The following is a 23,154-nucleotide window of genomic DNA, read 5'->3' as shown; positions in this document are numbered from 1 at the left end:
GAGCTAATGAAGCTGTAGAAAGCCTATTAAAGGGGGCATTATGAACCTTCCAGCATACAGGAAGCATTTTTTTCAATCATTAAATCCCCAGTCTCTAATTACTGGACACATTTATTAAAAGTACCAAATTGCTCGATAAAACGATACCATTGGAACGCATTAAAAATCTTGCAGTGATAACCCCCTCTGTTCTGTGTAAATCTGGCACAATGTTGTTGCTTCCTACAACTGCAGCTGAGATCTTTATGTTTTCAAATGATGTTTATTAGGTTTTCATAATAAACAAGCAATTAGTATAGCAGAACATCAAGCTAGATATCCAGAGGATTCTATATTATGGGTAGCCACATGGGCATGAAAATATCACAATTTCATAAAAAACATAAACAAAATACAGCGAAACGTCCATTATACATACCCTGAGTTTACATTTTCTTGCACCAATGTATAATGCATAAAGTATTACCTAATGTTAACATTTTACTGGATTTAAAGGGAACTTAAGAAAGAATTTCAAATCCTTTTCTATCATGTAAGTTGACCGAAATAAAATTGTTACACTTTCTATAAATCATTTAAATTATGTTTCCTTCAGTCCTGAAATTCACAATCACAGCAAGCAGGTAGGTGCAATTTTGTGGCTGCTGTTATTGAGGTAAGTTTTGTATCACCCCAAAATCTTGTGTATGTGCCAGAATGGAGGACCTGATGTCCAAGTCCATGCTCTGGCTACATAACTATAGACCATGATGAGGAAGAAGAAATTTGAGGAATGAAGTGATATCTAGGAAGTGCAGAATAGAAAATAAAAGTAATTGACTGCCCCGAGAGGCGGGGCAGGCAATATATGATTTACAGTTCACATTTAAAATACATTTATAACAGGTACAGATGTTTTAATAACAAAAAAGAATTTGGTTTTTATGTAACACCATTTATTTCTTGTCACCACAATATTAACATATTTTATGTGGGTATGTTATCTTGTTGATGCAGGGAAACTAGCCTGCCACAACAGACTTACGTGGTCCATTGTGGTTCTCTGGTACCTGCAATATTGGCATTTTGCCACTTTAACTATGGGTTAACATAATGCGCCTTTAATACAAGAAAGCATATAAGGGGTCATTACAACCCTTCAGTGCAGAGTGCAATGTGCAGTGTTGGACACAATTGCCATGTTTTTACCCAAAATGCAGTTTTTTTCTCATAACTCCAGTGTAATAGCAATCATCAGGGGCGAATGAACCCTCGGAGTAACATAACCTGTGATAAAGCACTCACCTTCAGCCCTGTGCCTATATATGGTCATTTAATGCCTTGCTGACTTCTATTATTACAATATTCACTTTATTCATTTTCACAGAAAGAAGAACATTAAAAAATTAAATAAACTAAAAGATACTGATGTGAACTTTGACTTCTCAGAGACAAGAGATTGAATTCTGAGCTCTACATTGTGAGTATTCCTTTAATACGGAGCTGGAATTCTGGTAGCAGAAAGCTGTTACCTAATAATCAATGAGTACAGCGCATTTGTCTCAAAAGTCGTTGAAGATAACATGTGGTGCTTTATATCCCTGTCATGGCTGAATAGATATCTTCAGAATGTAAAATAAGCAAGCTACAAGCATTCTGTATCCTATAATAAAAATGAACAAAGGGATTTGGGAAAAGTGATTGATTAAACTACAGAACCCGATTGTTACGGTATTGAGTGCCATAAAAATGAATAATGACTATTCCTACTGGCAGCAGCAGGGGGATTGAGAGCAATGAATTATATAAAAGAACAAATGTTCTTAAAAACTCCGTATTTCAGCTTCAATTCAGTAGCAACTGTACAAAAAAAGATAATTTTCTTGAAATGTCAGCTTTCATACTCCGTACCCCTGAGTGTGGATCAGTGGGTGGTGCCTTTATGTTACATACAAATGGCCAAACAGAACAAGTTGCCCCAATAGGTGGTTAATACCTGTTCTATTAGCATTCAATATCCAAGTTAGTTAGTTGCCCATATGAAATACTGACAGCAGACATCAGTTCTAATGTACTAAACCTCAGCCTTTTTTCATAAAACATATTAGAACAAAGGCAAAAAGATACACAAGGGGTTTCAGGTCAATAACAGACATTCTGCATTTAAGGTAAGAATTTTAACCACAGTAGGGCTTATTTACAAAGCACCTAGTGGAAATGCACAGGCTTTGATGGTGCAAAGTATAGTGTACACTGCTACACATTTACACTTAAAGGAGATTTTGCATTCAGGGTTTCTTTAGCTTGTTGTACCAACACAGAAAACTCACTTACACCAGTGCCTTAAAGAAATGTTACTTCCAGGGTACCCTTTTAGTGTGTGGGGCCTAATCATGAAACTGACATGCACTTGCATGCATTGTGGGTAGACTTAGTAGGTTTACTTTAATTAATCAATTCAAATAACTCTGATTACCACAAGAATGCTGATTACAGTCAGGGGTGGGCCACCTAGTTCTGGTCCTGTACAGTGTATAAATATACAAAGCCTAACAAAGGATTAGAGAAAAAATAAAAACATGTTATTGAGCTTTTTATTTGAGTGATAACGTGTTTTTTAAAAGATGTAAATGTAGTACACAGGGCCAGACGGTTGAATTACAATATCAGGACTAAGAGCCAAGAGCCAATGTGCTCCTCAATCTGATGGTAAACTCAAACCTTCCTGATGAACATCTGGCTGATATTTGGTCAGATATTGGTTGGCTAGACCCATTGGAGGGCCCCATACATGAGCCAATATGCTGCCAAATTGGTTTGAAGAACCCAAATTGGAGGCTTAAATATGTCCATGTATGGCCACTTTAAGGAATGGGCTGAGGGCAGCTGGATACTCCTATAAGCCGGAGTACATTTCTGGCTGCACAGTTTAGCATGTTGGATAGCTGGAACGTCAGGTAACAATGGGTTAGTGAATAGGTTCATGGAAATTTATACAAAATGTAACTATATAAGACACCATTGTGCTTGTTATTTTTTGTAATGAAGCTGATAATGAATGATGGAAAATAATGATGGATATCATAAATCATGCAAATAATAAATACAAAAGTGATCAACCAGTGAGACAAATTGGTGTAGTCTCATCTCCCTGCAGAGAATAAAATAGCAACAAGCCGTAAGGAAAGTCCATATTTTTTTATCCTTAAAAAAGATATATAGCTTTTTATATTTTAAAAAATAGTTTTCCAAATACTTTCTACCCAAGTACGATCTTTGTTCCAGAGCCTTTTATATCAGTGATCCCCAACCAGCGGCTCACAAGCCACATGTTGCTCCCCAACCACTTGGATGTTGCTCTCAGTGGCCTCAAATCAGATGCTTAATTTGAAATTGTTGGCTTGGTGGCAAGTTTTGGTTGCATAAAACCCAGGTGTACAGACAAACAGACCCTCCTGTAGGCTGCTAATACAGTACATACCAAATAGCCAAACACAGCCCTTATTTGGTACCCCTATTAACTTTTTTCATGCTTATGTTGCTCCCTAACTCTTTTTACATTTGAATGTGGCTTACGGGTGAAAAAGGTTGGGGATCCCTGCATTATATAAATTAAGGATAATATTAGTAATGCACCGAATCCCTGAATCCTTCAAAAAAGATTTGTCCAAATACTGAACCGAATTCTAATTTGCAAATGTGACAAAAAGTCACATGATTTTAAGGATTTGGATTCGGTTTGGCCAGGAGTGTGGCTTCACCCGAATACGAATCCAGCTGAAAAAGGCTCGTCCGAATCCTGGATTCGGTGCATCCCTAGATAATATTAATACAGGTATAAGGCTCTGTTATATGGAAATCCATTATACTGAAAGCTCCAAATTATGGGAAGGCCATATTCCATATAGAATTCATTTTAATTAATAAATACAGTACAAATAAAACAGTACCTTGTATTTGATTCAAACTAAGCTGCATGAATCCATATTGGTTTATTTAATGTTTAAATGGTTTTAAGCAGACTTAAAGGGGACATATTGCTTGAAAAACAATATTGTGCAAAAAAAAAAATATTGTGCCAATGAATTGTACTCATCAAAATATAAAAGGCATGGGCTTTAAAAAGTAGTCTTTGGGGCTGATTTCTTGAAAGTTTCTACAAAAATTCTCCTAGTCCCGCCCAGCTGTTCCACTTCCTGCTTCCTCCTTTCCCAGACAGTGCAGGGGGGCCAGGAGCACTCAGAACACTGCACTGTAGGATAGGAACCAATCAGCAGCTAGGCTGACCTGATAGGGAACTGAAGGCTGTCTTTGCTTGTGTGACTGCACTGGCTGTGATTACCTATCCCCCTCCTATTTAAAATGGCAGCTGCTGTCTTAAGCAAATGGAGAAAGCTTTTAGGGTTCTTTACTCAGTATGGTAAAGCTTTCTGCAGAATAAATATAGCGTTCTAGGTGGCACTAATGTGATGAATCTATTGGAAGTAAAATGCTGGTCCAGTGGCCCAAATTACATAAAGATCCCTTATCCAGAAAACTCCAGGTCCTGAGCATTCTGGATGATAGATCCTATTAACTGTACTTAAATCCCTGTTCTATGCCTCTCCTATTTATCTTTCAGTTTCTCATTTAAAACACTACTTGGTTTCTAGGGTAAATAAAAGCTGCTGAAATACTAAACGGGATAGCTGCTGCACAGAAAGATAAATCCTTAAAAAAAAAAAAAACACCCACCCACACACATAAAAAAAAATAAAAACAAGGACTCAATGCAAACAGTCTCAGAATATCAATGTCTGCATCAAAATAAAGTTGATTTAAAGGTGAACAACCCCTTTTAACTCATAAGTTCCCTTGTGGTGGAATGCTTAATAAACCTACCAGAGTTGAACTCAGGACAAAACACTTATGTGCAAGAGCCCTAAGACTCAGATACTAAACCTTCAACCAACCCAACCACCACATATTAAAGGAACAGTAACACCAAAAAATGAAACTGTTGTAAAGTAATTATAATAAAAATATACAGTTGCCCTGCACTGGTAAAAGTTGTGTGTTTGCTAGAGAAACACTACTATAGTTTATATAAATAAAATGCTGTGTAGCCATGGGGGCAGCCATTCAGGTTGGAAAAATTTCAAATAAGAGAAAATACATAAAAACCTCTTCCCTCTCATCTTGAGATCTACATTTTATATCATGATAAAAATGTTACTTACTTATTTTTTACTTTTCTAATAACATTATCAGTGGTTCCCTTGGATATATTATAAATGTATTGCAAGAAATGTTCAATGATGTGTACCCTAGCAGGAATAATTAAATTATACATACAGTACATAGGTCATTACATGGAAATATATAGCACTGGGAAAGGTTATCAAGTTAAGAACTGCATAATTTAACGTAGAAAGTGCATGACTACAAGCATAGAAATGGAAAAAGCTGAAAACGAGCATTGTTATCTTTCGGATGTCACTTTGGAAGACTTACCACACAACGTTTTTTTTCAAAATGAATTGTAATAATATAAAACAAAGGTGGCAGAAATTGGTAACATTCTAACAAGTGCACACAATTGGTAAAAACCATTTAGTTTATTTAATTACTGTGCTCATGCAACTGTATATGGGTCTGTACACCGAGGAAACACCATTACTATAGACTGATAAACAGAAAAAGGACAAAAGGGAAAAATGACCCTGCCCGCAGGCTAACAGTCTCCTTATAGAAAGGGAAACATACTAGGAATAATTAAACATGATATATGTATTTATATATACACATCCATTCATATACATAGAGGAAAAAAAACAAGAATACAGGTTCCATTCAAGTTTGATGGGATAGATTCTGTAAGGGAAAAGGTTTTTTATTTTGTTTGTTTGTTTTTTTAATTTTGCCTTAAATATATCAGAAACTTTGGCTTTCCCAAGATTTCACAGTTTTACAGAAAACCACAAGAATAAGAATCAGCTTGTCCATTGTTTAAAAGCAAATAGTGATATGTAGAAAGAGACAGTACCCCGTACCAAAGGAAAGCACTGGTATATCAAGCAAATTTCAATCACTTTGTGGTATTAGGCGTAAATATATGATTTTTATCTTTTAGAAACATTAAAACAAAATATTATGCTAAATACCACCCTCGGGTGCTAATGAAGCTATTAAGCTTATAATGTGACTTCCCAAAACATTTTTTAGACACAAATTTAGAAATGGTTTGGTCTGTAACATGATACAATAGCTGAATAAAGAAGCCATGTACCTGAGGTTAACAACTGCCATATACTGCAGGATCTACTGAGATTTACAATAATATTTTGGCTGTTAAATTAGATTTACTGATCTAATGCTTTCAGAATGCATGTATCCTTTTATTTTCATATAGAGAAAAATATTCTTATTACACTTTCATATATTCATGCTTGTGGATCACAGCCCTTTTGCATTTGACTAGAGAGATTAAAATAGAACAATATGGTAGATGCAGCTGAGCCTGTTGTCCCTATCTGAGTCAAGGAAAGGAAGCTCTGTACAGTGTTCCTCCCACCCCTCTGTGCTTGCTGCTTGTACTCTTGGGTATGATAACAAAGGATTTAATTAAACAGAAGGATCTGAGCTATGGAAAAAGGTTTACTGAGATTTCCCTATGATGTTAGAGCAATATGTAGAAATAACTTGATCATGGCATGTAGGGAAATGTCACCTATTTTTTCCAACTGTAGGGACCCAATGGACCTTATATTTAGACAGTGCCCTAGAATTTGGACACCTAAGTATTCTTAGGGATCTCAGGAAGGTAAGGTATTGACTGTTATAGCATGATTGGAGCTTATTAAACAGTACAGGGAGAGGTGCCTAAGCAGCATTTGATGTGGCAGACAATAGATGACGCAAACCCTGCCTTAACTTGGTTAGGGTATTAGGGTATTTACTGAGAATCCTAAAAGGGTTAGATCCTGTGTGTACTACCCTCAGGAGAAGGACTCAAGTGTACAGACTTAGGGATTACTATAGGTTGCCTAGGTTCCATTTTTGAGGGCCTAAAGCTTGGGATTGAACATTTGCAAGATGACTATCCACAGACTGGTCACTGGCCCCTGAAGGGCAAACACTTATGAAGGTTCTGTTTGTGCGTATATTCTTAACAGTTGTGCCTATTCCCCGAGAGATTGACGTTACATTTCTTACAAAAATGTTGGTTTAAGAACCACTGATTCTAATCTATTGATTTCACCTGAGAATTATAGTTCTGCAACACCCTTTCTCCACACAAGGGCCCACTCCTAAGATTTACAGTTGCATGCATGATCTATTTGATAAGTTAATAGCTTCTGGAACACTTATACTTCCAAGCTACCCATATCCTTACACAATTTAAAGGACTAAAAAGCTTAACTAAATGCAACTGAATAAACAATACCAAAATCAAGTTCCTTTGTCTTGGTTCCCTGGAAAACTTGGGCTGAACACACATTTACCATGTCATATTTTTTAGGCATACAGTACGCTTGAAAATAACAGTAGAATGCCTTTTGCTTGGACACACAAACATGGAGCAAGAACACTTTATAGAGCTAGCACCTGTGTCTCTTTAAAGCTGCAGCTTGTACCTATCTTAAAGCACAAATATATTTAAGACTTATATGAGGTATACATACTGGAATGAAAGTGGTGAAAATAGCAGGACCCTTTCTCTATTTTCCACTATTTATTTATTAATTTATTTATTAATTATTTATTATTTAATTACAGCCATTTCATTGTGAAACTGTATCTCTGCCCGAAAACCCTTGCTGGACACAAAGATCACAGATCTATTTATCGTTTGTATTAAAGTCTTGTTAAACCAGCTAAAGTAATGTTTGTTTGTTTTTTTACTTTCACAATACTCAGTAGGATTTGTAGCATTAAAATAACTTTATTAGTACACGCTTTTTAATATATAATGTTCTTGAATACAGCACTTCCCAATTATATCGATAAATGCCTCACTAAAATGCTATCATTAGAAAATGATGCTTTAAAAGCACATGTATAAACAATAAACATACAGGATGGAATCTATTATCCAAGATACTTGGATTCTGTTTTTAAAAAGGCTACTTAAAATATTTAAACCATAAAACAATAAAAAACATCAATAGAATTATGTTGCTATTGCTATAGATTAATGCTATCTTAGTTAGTACTTAGTGTGCTATATTATTACAGAGAGAAAGCCAGTTGATCAAACACGAGACATTGTTGTAACAGGATACTACTGAATGGGGCATTGCCATATTGAGGAGTTTTCTGGATTACAGATTTTTGAATAATAGACCCAATAGGTGAAGAACATTCAAGGCATGGTTTGCTTTAGAATACCATATATGTATGTATAAAGAGAGAATATACATCAGTTCATGAAAAAATTCTGTACACCAAAGTATGTATTGCAGGCAGCACCTCTGAAACAGTTGATCGACCACATAAGCACTATAATCAGTTACAAGTGTGACCAAATTCAGCTTGCATTTTTATTTCATCTTTCCTAAGAGGAAAGACATCAATCAAAGTAAAAAGATCTGTGTTAGTGACGGGGGTAACATATCGCTCCTTGTCCATTCCATGCTTATCTAACACCACCAACTGAAATTTGTTTTGGGGGATTCTTAGCAGCAGTCTAAAGGGGAAAAATACAGTAAACGATAGTTAATGCTTAATTCAGTTTGCAAATAAAAGTTTTAACAAAAATGCTAAATGTGTAAGGAGGTGAAATAAGATTTATTTCAGTGTATATAGTTAGACTATATTTAGATTGTCCACTAGATGGCACCAACCTCTAAGTTTGGCCTGTAGGGCAGTGCTGTCCAACTGGTGGCCTGTGGGCAGGGAGAGTATGCTACACACAGGCAGTATTCTGCCTGCCCTACCTGCCTGTGTGTGCCATACTCTGCGTACCCTACCCTGCCTGTATGTGCCATACTCTGCCTACCCTACCCTGCCTGTGTGTGCCATACTCTGCCTGCCCTACCTGCCTGTGTGTGCCATACTCTGCCTACCCTACCCTGCCTGTGTGTGCCATACTCTGCCTGCCCTATGCCGCCTGTGTGTGCCATACTCTGCCTGTCCTATGCTGCCTGTGTGTGCCATACTCTGCCTGCCCTATGCTGCCTGTGTGTGCCATACTCTGCCTGCCCTATGCTGCCTGTGTGTGCCATACTCTGCCTGCCCTATGCCGCCTGTGTGTACCATACTCTGCCTGCCCTATGCTGCCTGTGTGTGCCATACTCTCCCTGCCCTATGCTGCCTGTGTGTGCCATACTCTGCCTGCCATATGATGCCTGTGTGTGCCATACTCTGCCTGTACTATGCTGCCTGTGTGTGCCATACTCTGCCTGCTATATGATGCCTGAGTGTGCCATACTCTGCTTGCCCTATAGGGTAAATATGAAAGGCAGCCCTTGTCCCAATGAGGAGTGAGCATTTAGGGTAGAGCCCCTAGGCAATTGTGCTCCAATTAGGGAGCTATAGTGAGACAGCTGGGAATAGCTCATACGCTGTATATGAACACAACAGAGAAGGGGTACAACTAAGAGGAATAGAGAGGAAAACAACCCTTAAGGACACTCACTACTGACTTCCATATGACAGAGGTATTAAAGGCTTGTATAGAGAGGGCAGACTGCGAGAAAGTAATGTGCATGCTGAAGAGAGAGGATCTGCCACACTCTTAATATTGTGTAACTGTTAAACCTGTTAGTAAATTGGCTCTGGTCTGACCCTGTACCACCTGTGAGAAGCCTACAATAAAGTCCATTGCAGTTCAACACCTATGTTGTTGTCATACCTACTTCTCACAGCAAAGGCCTACCTAGGTCCCTGGCTGGGAGTGTACCAGTCAACTAATCAACTTTACAAAATCTTTTATTTTGTAATCCTAGCAGAAAGAGAAATTTAAAAAGGGAACATAAAAAGCAGTTGCCTAAAAGTTTAGATTCTTGTTGTGTCTCACAAAAATGAGGATCCTAACTTCACTAACTTAGTGGAAAAAAAGGCTTATAGCTTAAAATTTAAATTAAAAAGAAAAACATTGAACATACATTAACACTTTAAGCCAGTGATCCCCAATCAGTGGCCTAGGGGCAACATGTTACAAATTCTTATGCTATATGCTATTGTGTCATATAATTTGTTTTTTTTTCTTGTATTTTTTAGATTGCAGTTCCATGCTGAGCAATTGCTGGTTCCATGGCTTATACACTGCAGTAACTTGGCCAGAAAACCTTCCCAGTGGTTGGGTTCTAATGTTATAACTAGGGATTTCCAATGCCTTATGAATGCCCAGTATTGCCCAAAAAAGATATCAGTTCATGGCTTACCATTTATTACCCTTAAAGCAAATACCACCAACAAATATCTAGTTGATGCTAATGAATTTATGTGTACAGAAGGGTTCAACAACAAAGTTACTGTGAAACATACCTAAGCTGAAATCCCAGTGCAGGGGGTAGAATCCGGCGTCCTATTCTTCCAATATAAGTTGGATATACTCCAAATAATTCAATTATCGTAATATGTCGTAAGTCCAGGCCACACTGACCTTGCTAATAAAGGAAGGAAAATATTTATTATCTAATAGCCTAAACCCAAATGTGAAATATTTGCCTCATGGTAAGTACAGACCCCTATACAATACTTGTTCTGATCCCACAGATATTGGCAAAAAAAATTAAAATAAAAAAGTATTCTGAATACAGTAAAATACCAGAAGTAAGAGGTATTAAAATGAATTCCCTAATAGTGGGCTAGGCTGCAATATGTGGATAGTATATCCCCTAGGCTTGTGACCTACTAGGGGTACGTAGAAAAGGCACCAAGCACATACCATTTGTTAATTTGAAGGCAGCTGGCTAAAGAGAGTAGGATATTTATTGCGCTTCATTGCAATGAGCAGAAGGGGGGGGGGGGGGCTGACATTTGTCGAGGAATCTTTGTTTCTTCTTTGTAAATGTATTGCCCAAAATGGCTCTCTGAAGACCCTTTGCTGTTAGGGTTGCCACCTTTTCTGGGAAAAAAATACCAGCCTTCCTATATTTTTATCTTTTTTCCCTATTGATTATACTGGCATCAGGCTTCATTTTTAATGTCCAGGTCAGTATAATACGGGCCAGTAGGGAACCCTACCTTCTGTTGGTATGTGGAAGACTCTTCTAATAGAGCATATTACACTGGCCTGTTGGTTTATATTAAAAGGGAAGGGGATTTCAGTTTGATTTGACCATGTTTAGCACTGGGAAAGAGGGATATTTTCCTCCCTCACAGCTTCACCAGAGCAAGTTTATAGCTGTTGCCTGGAGAGGATTTTTTTTCAATTAAGCTTTTTTTTTGCTCATAGAGTCACCTGCAGTTTGCCCCTTCTAAAGCTGCCCCTTGGCATGTGCCCACAGATGCCTATGTAGAAAATGAGGTCCTAAATGCAATGTGAAACTAAATATGCATATCAAACCACATACCTGAAGCATTCCAATTTGCAGTCTGTAGTAGAAATCAGCAGCAGTAGGAGTTGATACAATTAGTAATCTTCTTTTTTCATAAAACTGATCCAGAAACTTTGCTGCATCGTTTATTCCAACATTAATGTTCATAACTGCATTTCACAGAAAACAGTCATTTGAAAAAAAACAAAACATTTTAGTTAATATGTAATATGCCACCAAACAATATTATGTATTTATACTTTTATTAGTGAAATATATAAAAATAAGTATAAAAATCTGCTTCATCCAGAAGATGGTGCTGTATGGCTGTTTGATTTGCAAAGATAGCAAGTTAAGAGCAAGTTTTTTGTGGGCTGTTTAGGGTCCAAACATTGCTATTTATATTATAAAGTTGGATTATGGGGCTTATTAGTCAAAAAATTAAAAAATCTCTTGACAAATCGTGATCTTTTCTTGGCAGAGGCAGGCGTCACATTTTTGGGTTTTGAGCATTTAGTACTAAAACATTATTTCCTGCTATAAAACCCTTGAGAAAATCTTTCTTGCCTTGCGTGGAATTTTTATCTGCATTCTTTTAAAGAATCTAGCGTGCGCAAATCAAGATTTTATTTTTTAGTTTTTGTCATTTAGACTCACTTGTAGCAATTGTGACACAGCTTATAAAGCTTTTTGCCTTCTCAGACCTGATCAAACAACATATGGTTGCATTCTAGAATACTAACAAAAATGCATCCCTTGGGAAAATCACCACAGGGCTAATGTACGACCCCCAAGTGCAGTAGGTAAAGTTCAATTTCAAATTTAATCACCACATTTTTTCCCCAGAATACAGCATATTCCCAGAATTCCAGAGTCATTGCAGTTGCAATTGCATCCGATTTGCGAGTATTTTCTGCCTGGTGGCATGCAAGTGAGGTGTTCGCCCTATTTCTTTGGCGTGACTGAACTTTACCGATTGACACAGTGTGACTACTGCATAGTCTGGAGGTGGCAATAGCTCCAGGGTTCCCCTGCACCAATGGGCAGCAGTGCTCAATACAGAATAAAAGCCAGGAAGAACTAAGTGGTGCTAAGTGTAACTATACAGCAACTATACCGAAGGACAAGTACCTTTAATGAAAGGGGTCTAATGCGCAACTGACTACAGGGAGAGTGACCCTATATGTGGTCAAAATCTAACAAGGGAAAGTCATCAGGTCCAGGCTGGGGTTCAAAATCGACATGGCATTTGAAGTACACAGAAGTACACACAGTTCGGGCCTGACCAACATACACACAAACAAATCAGTTATATAAGTGATTGTATTATTCTAGAACAATGACACACCAACAGCCTGCTATTCAATTATTACACAGCATTTTGTTTATTTATGGCTTGTATAATAAAAAAATCAATAAAATCCCATCAAGCCTGTTCCTTCCTTAAAGTAAAACTTCCCATCTATACAATTTACCTTCAGGCATCCAACTTGCTGTCAGTGCTCTTAGTGCATCAGATCATCCGCTCACTGAACCTAGTATCATGGGGGAGAAGCCGCCTAGGGGGTAAGTGCTGCACAAGGGGACAGATCTGACAGCTGAGCATTTGAAGGTAAAGTTGGGGGGGAACAGAAGCTTTGGTGAGAACAGGATGACAGGCAATATACAAGGGAAAGGACTGTTCTGTGTATACTATATATATATATATTTATATATATTATGCAGCAGAGGCCAGCACTCTCGTATAGAACGAATACAGATGCCTGGGTGCAGTTCCACAATTTTGTTCACAAGTGCTCGAAGGAAGGTACCGCTCACTCAGGTCTTAGGTTCAATTTTGTAGGTTTATTGAAGAGGCAAGGGAACTGACGTTTCGGCTGCAACACCAGCCTTTGTCAAAGTTACAAATACAAGTGAAAAAAAACCTTATAAACAGTGTTTGGCGGGAACACCAACGGACAATAACGTGAGTGTGAGAAAACACCCCCCAAAAAATGCAAATGTGATGACACAGTACATATACACAATCCACACCGAGGTTACGAAATACAACAAATAATTGTACTAGACAATCAGAATAAACAAAACAGAATGTGTTAATGTGAATTACCCAAAAGAAAAAATGTAACATAAAATAAGTAAAGAAAAATAAAGAAAACGGGACACAAATAATATACAAAGCGTGACACTTATTCAAAACAGGGTAACACTATTCAAAGCCGGGTCACGGTCTCGTGTTAAACATTATTGTACAAATAAAATCCAATAATTCTCCCGAACTTTAGGGCTTGCTATGCCAAAGCAGCATATATATATAGGATGATAATCTACAGGAGTCCTTGTCCTTTATTCTTAAGACTCTTAAGAACAGCAGTTCTAATACTGACTAGATAGTTTTCATCGGTTCTGAGCCACAAAGTGGATAATTATAATGTATAAAAACTACTGGACTTACTGCTTAACTGAATTAATTATTTTTTTTCCATAGAAGCAAGATATAATCTTTTAGACATTATCTAAATGAACTCTTTCCTGAATAGTTTTGGTAGATTTATAGCATAATTGGGAATATGGTACTGGCAGGAAATGCTGTTATCTGGGTCTTGAAATTTACAACAACGAAGGTTCTTCAAACTGTATAAGCTATTGCTTCATGCCTTATTGTCTATTTGAAGCAAGTTTATTAGCCCCTTTACCCTCAGATGGGGCTTATATGAGTTTATTAGGTTAAACATATGCCCTAGAGAAACATTCTGTACATGATCCGGAAAAAACTATATAGCACATACAAATATGTTATTACATCAAATATAATAGTTCATTTAATAATAAAAAGAATGGCATTCCAATAGCAATAAGTCTTTACCACACTGTCAATAATTAATAGCCGTAGGTCAGCTTACTCTCAGAGGTAAATCTCATGTAGCAGGTTTACAATAACAGCAGAGTAAACAAGGGAATGAATGGAAGCTGAATTAATAGATGTCATCCATTCCCATCCACAAGCGCCTGAGGATAAAGCATGACTGTTCTTGTCAGGAACTTAAGGAAAAAAACTAATATTATTAAATAAATCCCACTCCTGCTCTAACAAGCTGCAGATCTGATAAAAATTATATCTGGCAAAGGAACAATCGATAAAACATGAGAAAGACGTTTGGAAAATGGTCACAGTATGCTAGCTGTTTCAATCCATATTCATAATTTAAAGAATTAATTAAGGTATTCTGTTTCATCATTCTGCTTCTAAATCATGCCATTAGTTATTTATTTGCCTTCAGAATGTGGTGCATATCTAAGCACTGTTTAAGGGGCAAGCTGTACGCTGCCAACCAGAAGCTTCTGCCAGTGTAGGATGTCTCTAGGGATCTGGAGCCTTTAATACAGTTCCTCTAAATCAGTGCTGTCCAACTGGCGGCCCGCGACCCCCCTCTGTGTGGCCCCCCACCTGTCTGGCTGCTTTGATGGCTTACTCTTGTGTAAGCTTTAAATGGTATCAATACTGAGATTAAATGGCCCCCTGCATGGTTCTCACCTTAGATTCAGGCTGTAATCAGGCTGTATTGTTTAAATATGTAATTCCTTGTGTTGTTCACACCTTTTAATCCCTGCATTGTTCACCCCCTGCAGTGTTCACATCTCAGGCTCAGGCTGTAATCACCCATATTGTTCCCCTGTTCACACCTCAGGAGCAGTAGAAACCCACAAATAATCCCTGCACACTACAAAAAGAACATATACTGAGGTGGTACTTCAATTAAAAAGTTTTTTAATATATAGTTATTGTGCAGACTGTTGGAGCAGTGCCAGCATTGTGTCACTGTAGGCTGCCTGTGTGTGCCATACACACAGGCAGCATAGGGCAAGCAGAGTATGGCACACACAGGCAGGGTAGGGAAGGCAGAGTATGGCACACACAGGCAGAGTATGGCACACACAGGCCAAGTATGGCACAAACCAGCCAAGTATGGCACAGACAGGGTAGGGAAGGCAGAGTATGGCACACACAGGCAGGGTAGGGCAGGCAGAGTATGGCAGGTTTTTGCTGTACTACAACCATTAATATGGGTATGGTCATGTGATAACATGGGTGTGGTTTCAAGTGGGTGCGGTTTCAAAAAGGGGAGTGGTCAAAACTGGCTTCCATTATCGGCCCTCCACCACGTAGGTCGGAAAAATTCCGGCCCTCGGTACAACAGAAGTTGGACAGCACTGCTCTAAATGAAACAGCTGTTCAATCATAATCCTCAATGAGAGATATGTAACCAGCAGTATATTATATATATGTAATAGGGAATGGAAAGCATTAATTGTTTTGTAGTAGTCTGGGCCCCTTGTCAGGGCTCCCATCTATTCCCCGAGATTGTAGCCCCATAAAAAGGAAAAAATAATATACAAGACTTTGTAAGACTTACTTTGTAAGTAACAGATCATGTATGCCATGCTGACCATCTGCAAAGTTTGGTATACAAATTTATGGATATATTGAAAACCTGCTTTGAATGATCTCTGTGCTATAATTGTGGTAGCTTAGATATGCACGATTGTCACATAGATATATTGTTGATTTGGATTAAAAAAAAGACACAAGTGCATGAAGTTCAGCAGTGCAATCTAAGCAAGGCAAAGGCACAGCACTGACAAGCTATAAATCTGAATATGCAATTTAGGGTTTGGATTTATTATTTAGCCAATCAAAAAATTATGTTTTTTTGCATCTCCAATGTAAATAAACATTTATTTATTTTAATAACATAAACAACACCTTGTTCTTAATGTACTTACAGGAACACGTTGGCTCTGTCCCTGACCATTCTGAGTTAAACTGACAGACACGGGCTGGACTTCCTTGAAGTTCATAACCTCCGACACAAAAGTAGTCACATGTAGCTCCATAATTATCACCAGCCCCTGAACATTTGATGTATCCATTGTCAGGAGAACTTAATTTTGGACAGCGCTTAACTTTGAGGAAAAATGCAGAAAGATGAAGAACTGTTAAGTAATAAGTACAGTGAATAAAAAGGAAGGAAATGCTATTGCTGTTCTATTGCAATACATTAATACATTGCAAGCTCCTGGCAGGGCCTTTTGGTGGAGAAAGTTCAATGTGTGCCTACATAAAATTAGCAGTTTATATATAAATCAGGTATTTATGGATCATGGGTATCAAAAGAAGCCAATTTTTTGTGCTTTACCAGATGTGTGCAAAAATTATTGCACTCTAGCCAAAATATGTCCATAAGCATTAAGGGCTTGAGGCAATATATAATGAAATCATATGACATAAATAAATAAGAAAAGGTAAGATACATATACATGAGCAACTCAAAATACAAGTATGTTAATTTAACAATTAAAAAGCATTTCTGAATAGAGGCTTAGATAGATGTTAGACTAAGAGCTGACCATATACAGTATATCAGTCTTGTTGCATCTAATTTGTAGCTTTTTTGACCCATACATCCAATGGCCATAATCTCACCAGACTGCAGCCCAATGTCCTATCTGTAAATGTTATTTTATATACAGTAGAAAGTATCCATGTATGGAAACATACATGGAAATGTTTTATGTGATGTCTATGAAGATTCTCATTCATCCAGGTCATGATATACAGTATCTAGTAGAATTAAGTCTAAAACAACTGGACTTTTCTGAGTTTTTCTTGAAAACGTTTCACCACTCATCCAAGTGGCTTCTTCAGTTCAAATGACTGGTAGGGAATTCCCCGGTATTTAAACTCTTGATGGTAGTAGAGTCACAGACATCCAATCACAATGGTTCCATTGAACTTGTTCAGTTAGGTGTTAGCTGAAACTGACAGGTGTAAGAAGGTATGATACAATCACAATGGTACCAAGATTCTCATTGATGAAGGTGTTAATCCTTCAAAGTACATGACTGGAACATCGGAAAAACTTAGGCGAATTTTCAACAAACATCGCATTCCTGTGTTTTTCAAACCCAGCAACACCCTGAGACAAAAGCTGGTGCACCCGAAAGACCCAACACCCAAGCACATGAAAAGTAATGTGGTCTATGCTGTCCAGTGTAGTGAAGAGTGCTCAGACTTATACATTGGGGAGACAAAACAACCTCTCTGTAAGAGAATGGCCCAACATAGGCGGGCAAACTCCTCAGGACAAGACTCAGCAGTCTATCTACACCTCAAAGAAAAAGGTCACTCTTTTGAGGACAGTAACGTGCATATTTTGGACCGAGAGGACAGATGGTTTGAAAGAGGTGTGAAAGAGGCCATTTATGCCAACCTGGAAAAACCATCCCTGAACAGAGGAGGGGGCCTGAGACACCGCTTGTCACCAACATACAATGGCGCGTTGACATCCTTACCCCGGCAGTTTCACAACAGTTCACACTTCCAGTCATGTACTTTGAAGGATTAACACCTTCATCAATGAGAATCTTGGTACCATTGTGATTGTATCATACCTTCTTACACCTGTCAGTTTCAGCTAACACCTAACTGAACAAGTTCAATGGAACCATTGTGATTGGATGTCTGTGACTCTACTACCATCAAGAGTTTAAATACCGGGGAATTCCCTACCAGTCATTTGAACTGAAGAAGCCACTTGGATGAGTGGTGAAACGTTTTCAAGAAAAACTCAGAAAAGTCCAGTTGTTTTAGACTTAAGTTTTATGTGATATTTATGTTGACAGTTTAGGTGCCCATAAAGATGTCTCAAGACACGTTTTGTTTGATTTAAAACCATATGTCAGATCTAGACTGTACAGTAAGTTATAAGGATGTTGCAAAGCATCTCCCTGTGCTCCCATTGGGCGTTTTCACACTGCAAGCTTTTATGTAGATGCACTAAATCAGAAGCTATCACTCATCTACTGTCAGATTTCAGACTCATGGAAGCCTATGAATGTGCACTACTGTACCAGCATTTAGAACGGACTTCAAATAAATAAATATATATATATATATATTTTTTTTTTTTTTTTTTAAATTTATTTATTTTTTTTAAACTCCAGAGCTGTTGGCAGAAAATATCTACGTTAATACTCACATTCCCTCTTTTTATTCTTGTACATTACTTGGTAATACCTTTCCCATGAGAAACCACTAGAAAGAAATTTGTTATTCAAAGGGATTGCAAAATGTCATTTCCCCAAGCAGTATCCCCAGCTGCTTCATTACTGTTTAAAATTCACTTTTTTCATGTTGAATAGCCAGTTTGCTAGGTTACTTACCTCTGACTTTAACATTAAATTTACATGATGCTTTGTTTTCTGCCCTATCATACACTGTATATTGGATTTTGTGGTCCCCCTCTTGGAAGTCTGTGCCCGAGGGCAGCCCTTTTAGTATAACACTGAAAAGACAAGAATAGATTTGAGTCTAGCTATTTGGCACTGTAAAAAATGGTGAGTCAAAAAGTCAGCTTCATACATTTGAAATAGATTCAGAAAGCCAACTTTATACATTTGAAATAGATTCTATAAAGTGACAAAAAATAAAATGCAAACTACATTTTCATTTATTTATCAGTAAATGCAAATAAATACTGTTCTCTAGAATTTTAGTAGAAGGGCACATCATAAAAAAATGCTCCATATACATTAACTCCTTTTTGTTAGTGATCCTTCGCTAAGGTGTCAAAACTACTGGAGTTAATATACTACAGAACAATAACACTGATATACCCATGCCACTATTATATTTTACTCAACTTACTCAGTTAAAATACCATCTGCTGTATCTCGTCCTTCTGGAGTTTCCCAGAATACTCTTGCTGTCACCTTATTTGGTTCTGCTACTTTGTCCTTTACACTTGGACATTTAATTCTTGGTGGCTCCAAATCTGTATAATATACCACAAATCAAACAATTAAAAAAACAATATGCAAAAAAATATAAAAATTGGTATATATTTAACAATTGCAGCTATGCTTTACAAGCAAGCAACTGGAACCACTGGTAAATGAAGCCAATGTATGCTGTCTGACAACTGCACTTCCTATGACCTTTAATACAGAATTGGAAGTATCAAGCATCCATTCCTGATAACTGGGGCTTAGGATTATGCTTTAGATGCTGTCAATATACTTATTCAGTTCTTAAGAGAAGCTGATATTTGAGATGCATCCCAAAAGACGTGCTGTGGCACCAGAGGCCTCATGTATCTGCTTTAAATGAAAAATGACAGGAATATGATGCAAGTAAATAAGGTGAGGGGGCAGAGGGGACATAAAAGGAGAAAATACTTTTGAGAGTGGCACCTTTAACATTACAAAAAATAAAGATAATATCACAGGTTGCCAAAAAGAATTTGCTATATTTTTCTGTTGAACTGCAAATTATGTTACATGAATTATGTTGCATGCAAGCACTATGGAAATGGCAAATGCTTCTTCTCGTGGCTGAAAATGGTCATGTATTATTGATAAGCAATGCCCCAATTTATTCACAAATTCATTAAAAAATATAAGTATCATGATTTATGAAACTATTCTGCAGAAGTGTTCTATCCAAGTGATTGCACAAAATAGATTAATCATACTCAGCATTCTTCATTCAAGCACCACTTTCTCTTGTCTTTAATTACCAGTAACGTGTATGTACTCTGCGCTACTTCTAGCGTGCAGGCAGTGAGGACCCTCATCAGCAGCTGCTGCTCTGGGCATCTATGGACAGTGGAGGATTTTATGATGCGAGGCCCCTAGGCTCACTTTCATCAGGGCCCCCTTCTAGGCTACTTCCACTCCCAAAAGTCTAAAAATATACAATAATTAACTTCCAAATTATTAACTGTTAGTCACTATTAGGAAAGGCAGCAACCAGTAAATCACATGTCTGTATGACTTGTTGTGTGCCCATGCTTTTTTAATTATTATTATTTTCTTATCTTGGGTTGGGGAGCTGGCTGTCATTTCTTTTTAAAAAATTTTTTTTACTGTGCTGCAGGCCTGAAGCTTCTGCTGTGCCCAGTCCGGTGCTGTGCACAGTTGGTACCTGCTTGATTGGTAGCTGGGAGAAGATTTAGGCAACTTAGATAAGGCGTGTATGTGTCTGTACTGCATTTGCACCAAGCACTATAAAGCCATGTTGGCTTCGGCCCACCAATTCCATCAAAGCTGACATGGCTTTCAAGAGATTGGAGACATGCAGTAAAAACATACACACGTCTTGCTGCCTTGCCTAAGTTGCCTAAATCTACTTCCAGGCAGAAAGCAGATACCAGTTATGCACGGGGGCCAGAGCAGCACCCAAACAGGCCTGCAGAAGCTGCATGCCTGCAGCACATGATAATAATTGTTTAAAGAAAATTTAGAAAAATCATAGAGCCTAGGTTAGCCTATGCATTAAGCTGCCCCTCCTTTTAGATCACCAGAACATGGGGTAGAGGCAGATCTACCTGTGAAGAATGCAAGACATGTTAGAGACAACCTTGTGAAGTTTTGCTTGTACGTGTACCTCAGGATGGATATTGTTAGAGTTGTAATTTAGAAATAGCAAAGTTTAAAAAATGGTCAAATTTGGCATATTTTGCTGATTTTTCCAACATTACCACTTCCCTGAAATACTGTAATTTCACTCAGATACTAATTGTACTTATAATACTCAATATAACATTTGTTTTAAGCAAAATTGGCCAGATGACTTGCATTTCAGTTGTTTGTTACTTACAGTATAATATTGGTAAAGTTACTTTTATGTGGTTGGAGTACACCCTAACCTGTGCTTTTAATGGTGGTCTTACGCCTTTAAAAATGTGTGTTAGATCTCTCAAATAGAAAACTACATCAGGAAAGATCAGAATGTGAGACCAGTGCTTTGGTCAGTTCCCAAGTAATGCAGCCAAGAAAATATCAACAGAGGTAAATAGAGCATTGGCCTCACATTCTGATTTTTCCCTGTTGTTTATACTTGAAAGATCTCCAACACCAAGGGGGCCTGGAAGTAACACTTCATCCAGCCTTGTAATTTGCACCTTACAAAAGTACTTTTGTGAACAGCATTTAAATACACAAACTTTTGCATCCGATTGCATACTTTCCACTTGCCTTTGAATTAAAAAAAAAACCATACTATGTAAAATTTGCACAAAAGGTTAAATACGGTAACTGCTAGAACTGCAGGCCAACGGTGTTCAATGCAGACTATAATTTAAAATAAAAGCAAGGGAGTAACTACAGATAAAGCAGACCCTGTAGTTACAGGGGGGGGGGGGGGGCAGTAAAGCCATAATTATTGGGCAATTTCAATAAATCTAGTAGAACTGATAAACTTACCAATGCTTTGGGGCTTTAAATTGAATTTAGTTATGACACCGAATAAAAGGGATTATGCTTCAACCCTTATTTGGGTTAAATGATTTTATAGAGAACAGAATCTTTAAAAATGACAGCCCTGGATTATTAATGAAAAAGCAAGTAAAAAAAATTCTCCAGAAAATACTCAGAAATCTACATCCAGTGACACAAATTAAGCAAAAGACAGATACTATTTCTTTAGGTTTCTTAACTTCCTCATTAGCTCATCCTTATTTTTTATTTTTAAATAAAATCCTAAACCTTAATCAGATAAATGCAGTATAAAAGTGGGTTTAATTTTTGCAGTAATTATTGAATACTTATAACTCCAATTGAACAGTAATAACTAATGTAAGTTGCCAAGTAAATATATCATACTGGTATTGCGTATTCACTTACTTTTCAGCCCTCACTTAGCAAAATATATTATAAAGCTCTAATGTGAACATCCTAATAATTATACTTACACTAGAAAATGAAAATACTTCTACTGCCATCTAGTGTTTAGTCTGTAGTTTAGGGGTTAAGAAAATAATAATTTATTTTCGAAAATAATTTGATTTCTATAGCACCATTTGTATAGGCAGCAATTAATAGCACAAATAGGGCACAATACTGACACAGACTATCAATGAATACAAAAATAACCTTACATGCAGGGTTGGACTGGCCTGCCGGGTCACCAGGAAAATACCTGTTGAGCCCCAGCGGCCCAGAACTGACCCTGTTGCTGCTTTCTCTGGCAGCATCCTCAGTGGAGGACGTTGGGCAGGGGCCCCTGGGGGGGTAGGGGTGTGTGGCAGGGGCCCCTGGGGGGGGTAGGGGTGTGTGGCAGGGGCCCCTGCAGGGGACAAGTCGACGGAAGTACCTTGGGCGGTACCCCGGTGGGCCCTGCACCCCCCAGTCCGACCCTGCTTACGTGCAGTGAGCAAAGTGCACATTTTTTAGTCTAAGTGCCATGTTTTTCCACAATGCAGTGTTCTTTTTTCCTCAGAATTCCAACATTATAGCAGTCATCAGGTAGAGTTGTGCCAATGCATCAAAATTAACGCACATTTCAAAATGAAACAGATGCAATTGTGCTGATCGTTTTGGCCATCTGCATGAGATTCTTTAGGAGCTGCACCTATTGTTGTATGGCGATGTGGGCACCCTGGATCAGTAGTACCACATCCTAGTTTGGAAGCGGCTGTAGCTCCAGGGTTTCTGCTGAATCAATAGGTGCAGCAGCACTCAATTCAGAACAAGAACCAGAAGGAAGGCAGCAACTATAAGGAATTTCAAGGAGTGCATGTTGGTGCAAGTTCCTTTGATTTGATTGAGGTTTCATGCACAACTGACCAGGGAAATGTGTGTCTGTATATGATCTCCAAAGAGGAAGGAGAACCCTGCGCTTGGTTTAGTTTATGATCTAATTTATAGA

General features: G+C 37.9%; 1 protein-coding gene across 2 annotated transcripts in view; it reads right to left on the bottom strand.

Annotated features, from left to right (window-relative positions):
• Positions 1-5,557: 5,557 nt before the first annotated feature.
• Positions 5,558-23,154, bottom strand: part of srpx (sushi repeat containing protein X-linked) — a 36,853-nt gene continuing 19,256 nt past the window's right edge. For both annotated transcript variants that reach the window (XM_002932794.5, XM_004911751.4), the window contains 6 exons: positions 19,153-19,279; positions 18,669-18,790; positions 16,230-16,409; positions 11,481-11,614; positions 10,450-10,571; positions 5,558-8,647 (listed from right to left, as the gene is read on the bottom strand). In XM_002932794.5, coding sequence (XP_002932840.1) covers positions 8,467-8,647; positions 10,450-10,571; positions 11,481-11,614; positions 16,230-16,409; positions 18,669-18,790; positions 19,153-19,279 — 866 coding nt within the window. In that variant the 3' untranslated portion in view covers positions 5,558-8,466. The remainder of the gene's footprint in view (positions 8,648-10,449; positions 10,572-11,480; positions 11,615-16,229; positions 16,410-18,668; positions 18,791-19,152; positions 19,280-23,154) is intronic.

The sequence above is a fragment of the Xenopus tropicalis genome, chromosome 2, assembly GCF_000004195.4.
Source record: "Xenopus tropicalis strain Nigerian chromosome 2, UCB_Xtro_10.0, whole genome shotgun sequence".
NCBI lineage: Eukaryota > Metazoa > Chordata > Amphibia > Anura > Pipidae > Xenopus > Xenopus tropicalis.
This window is presented reverse-complemented; position numbering and strand designations above follow the sequence as displayed.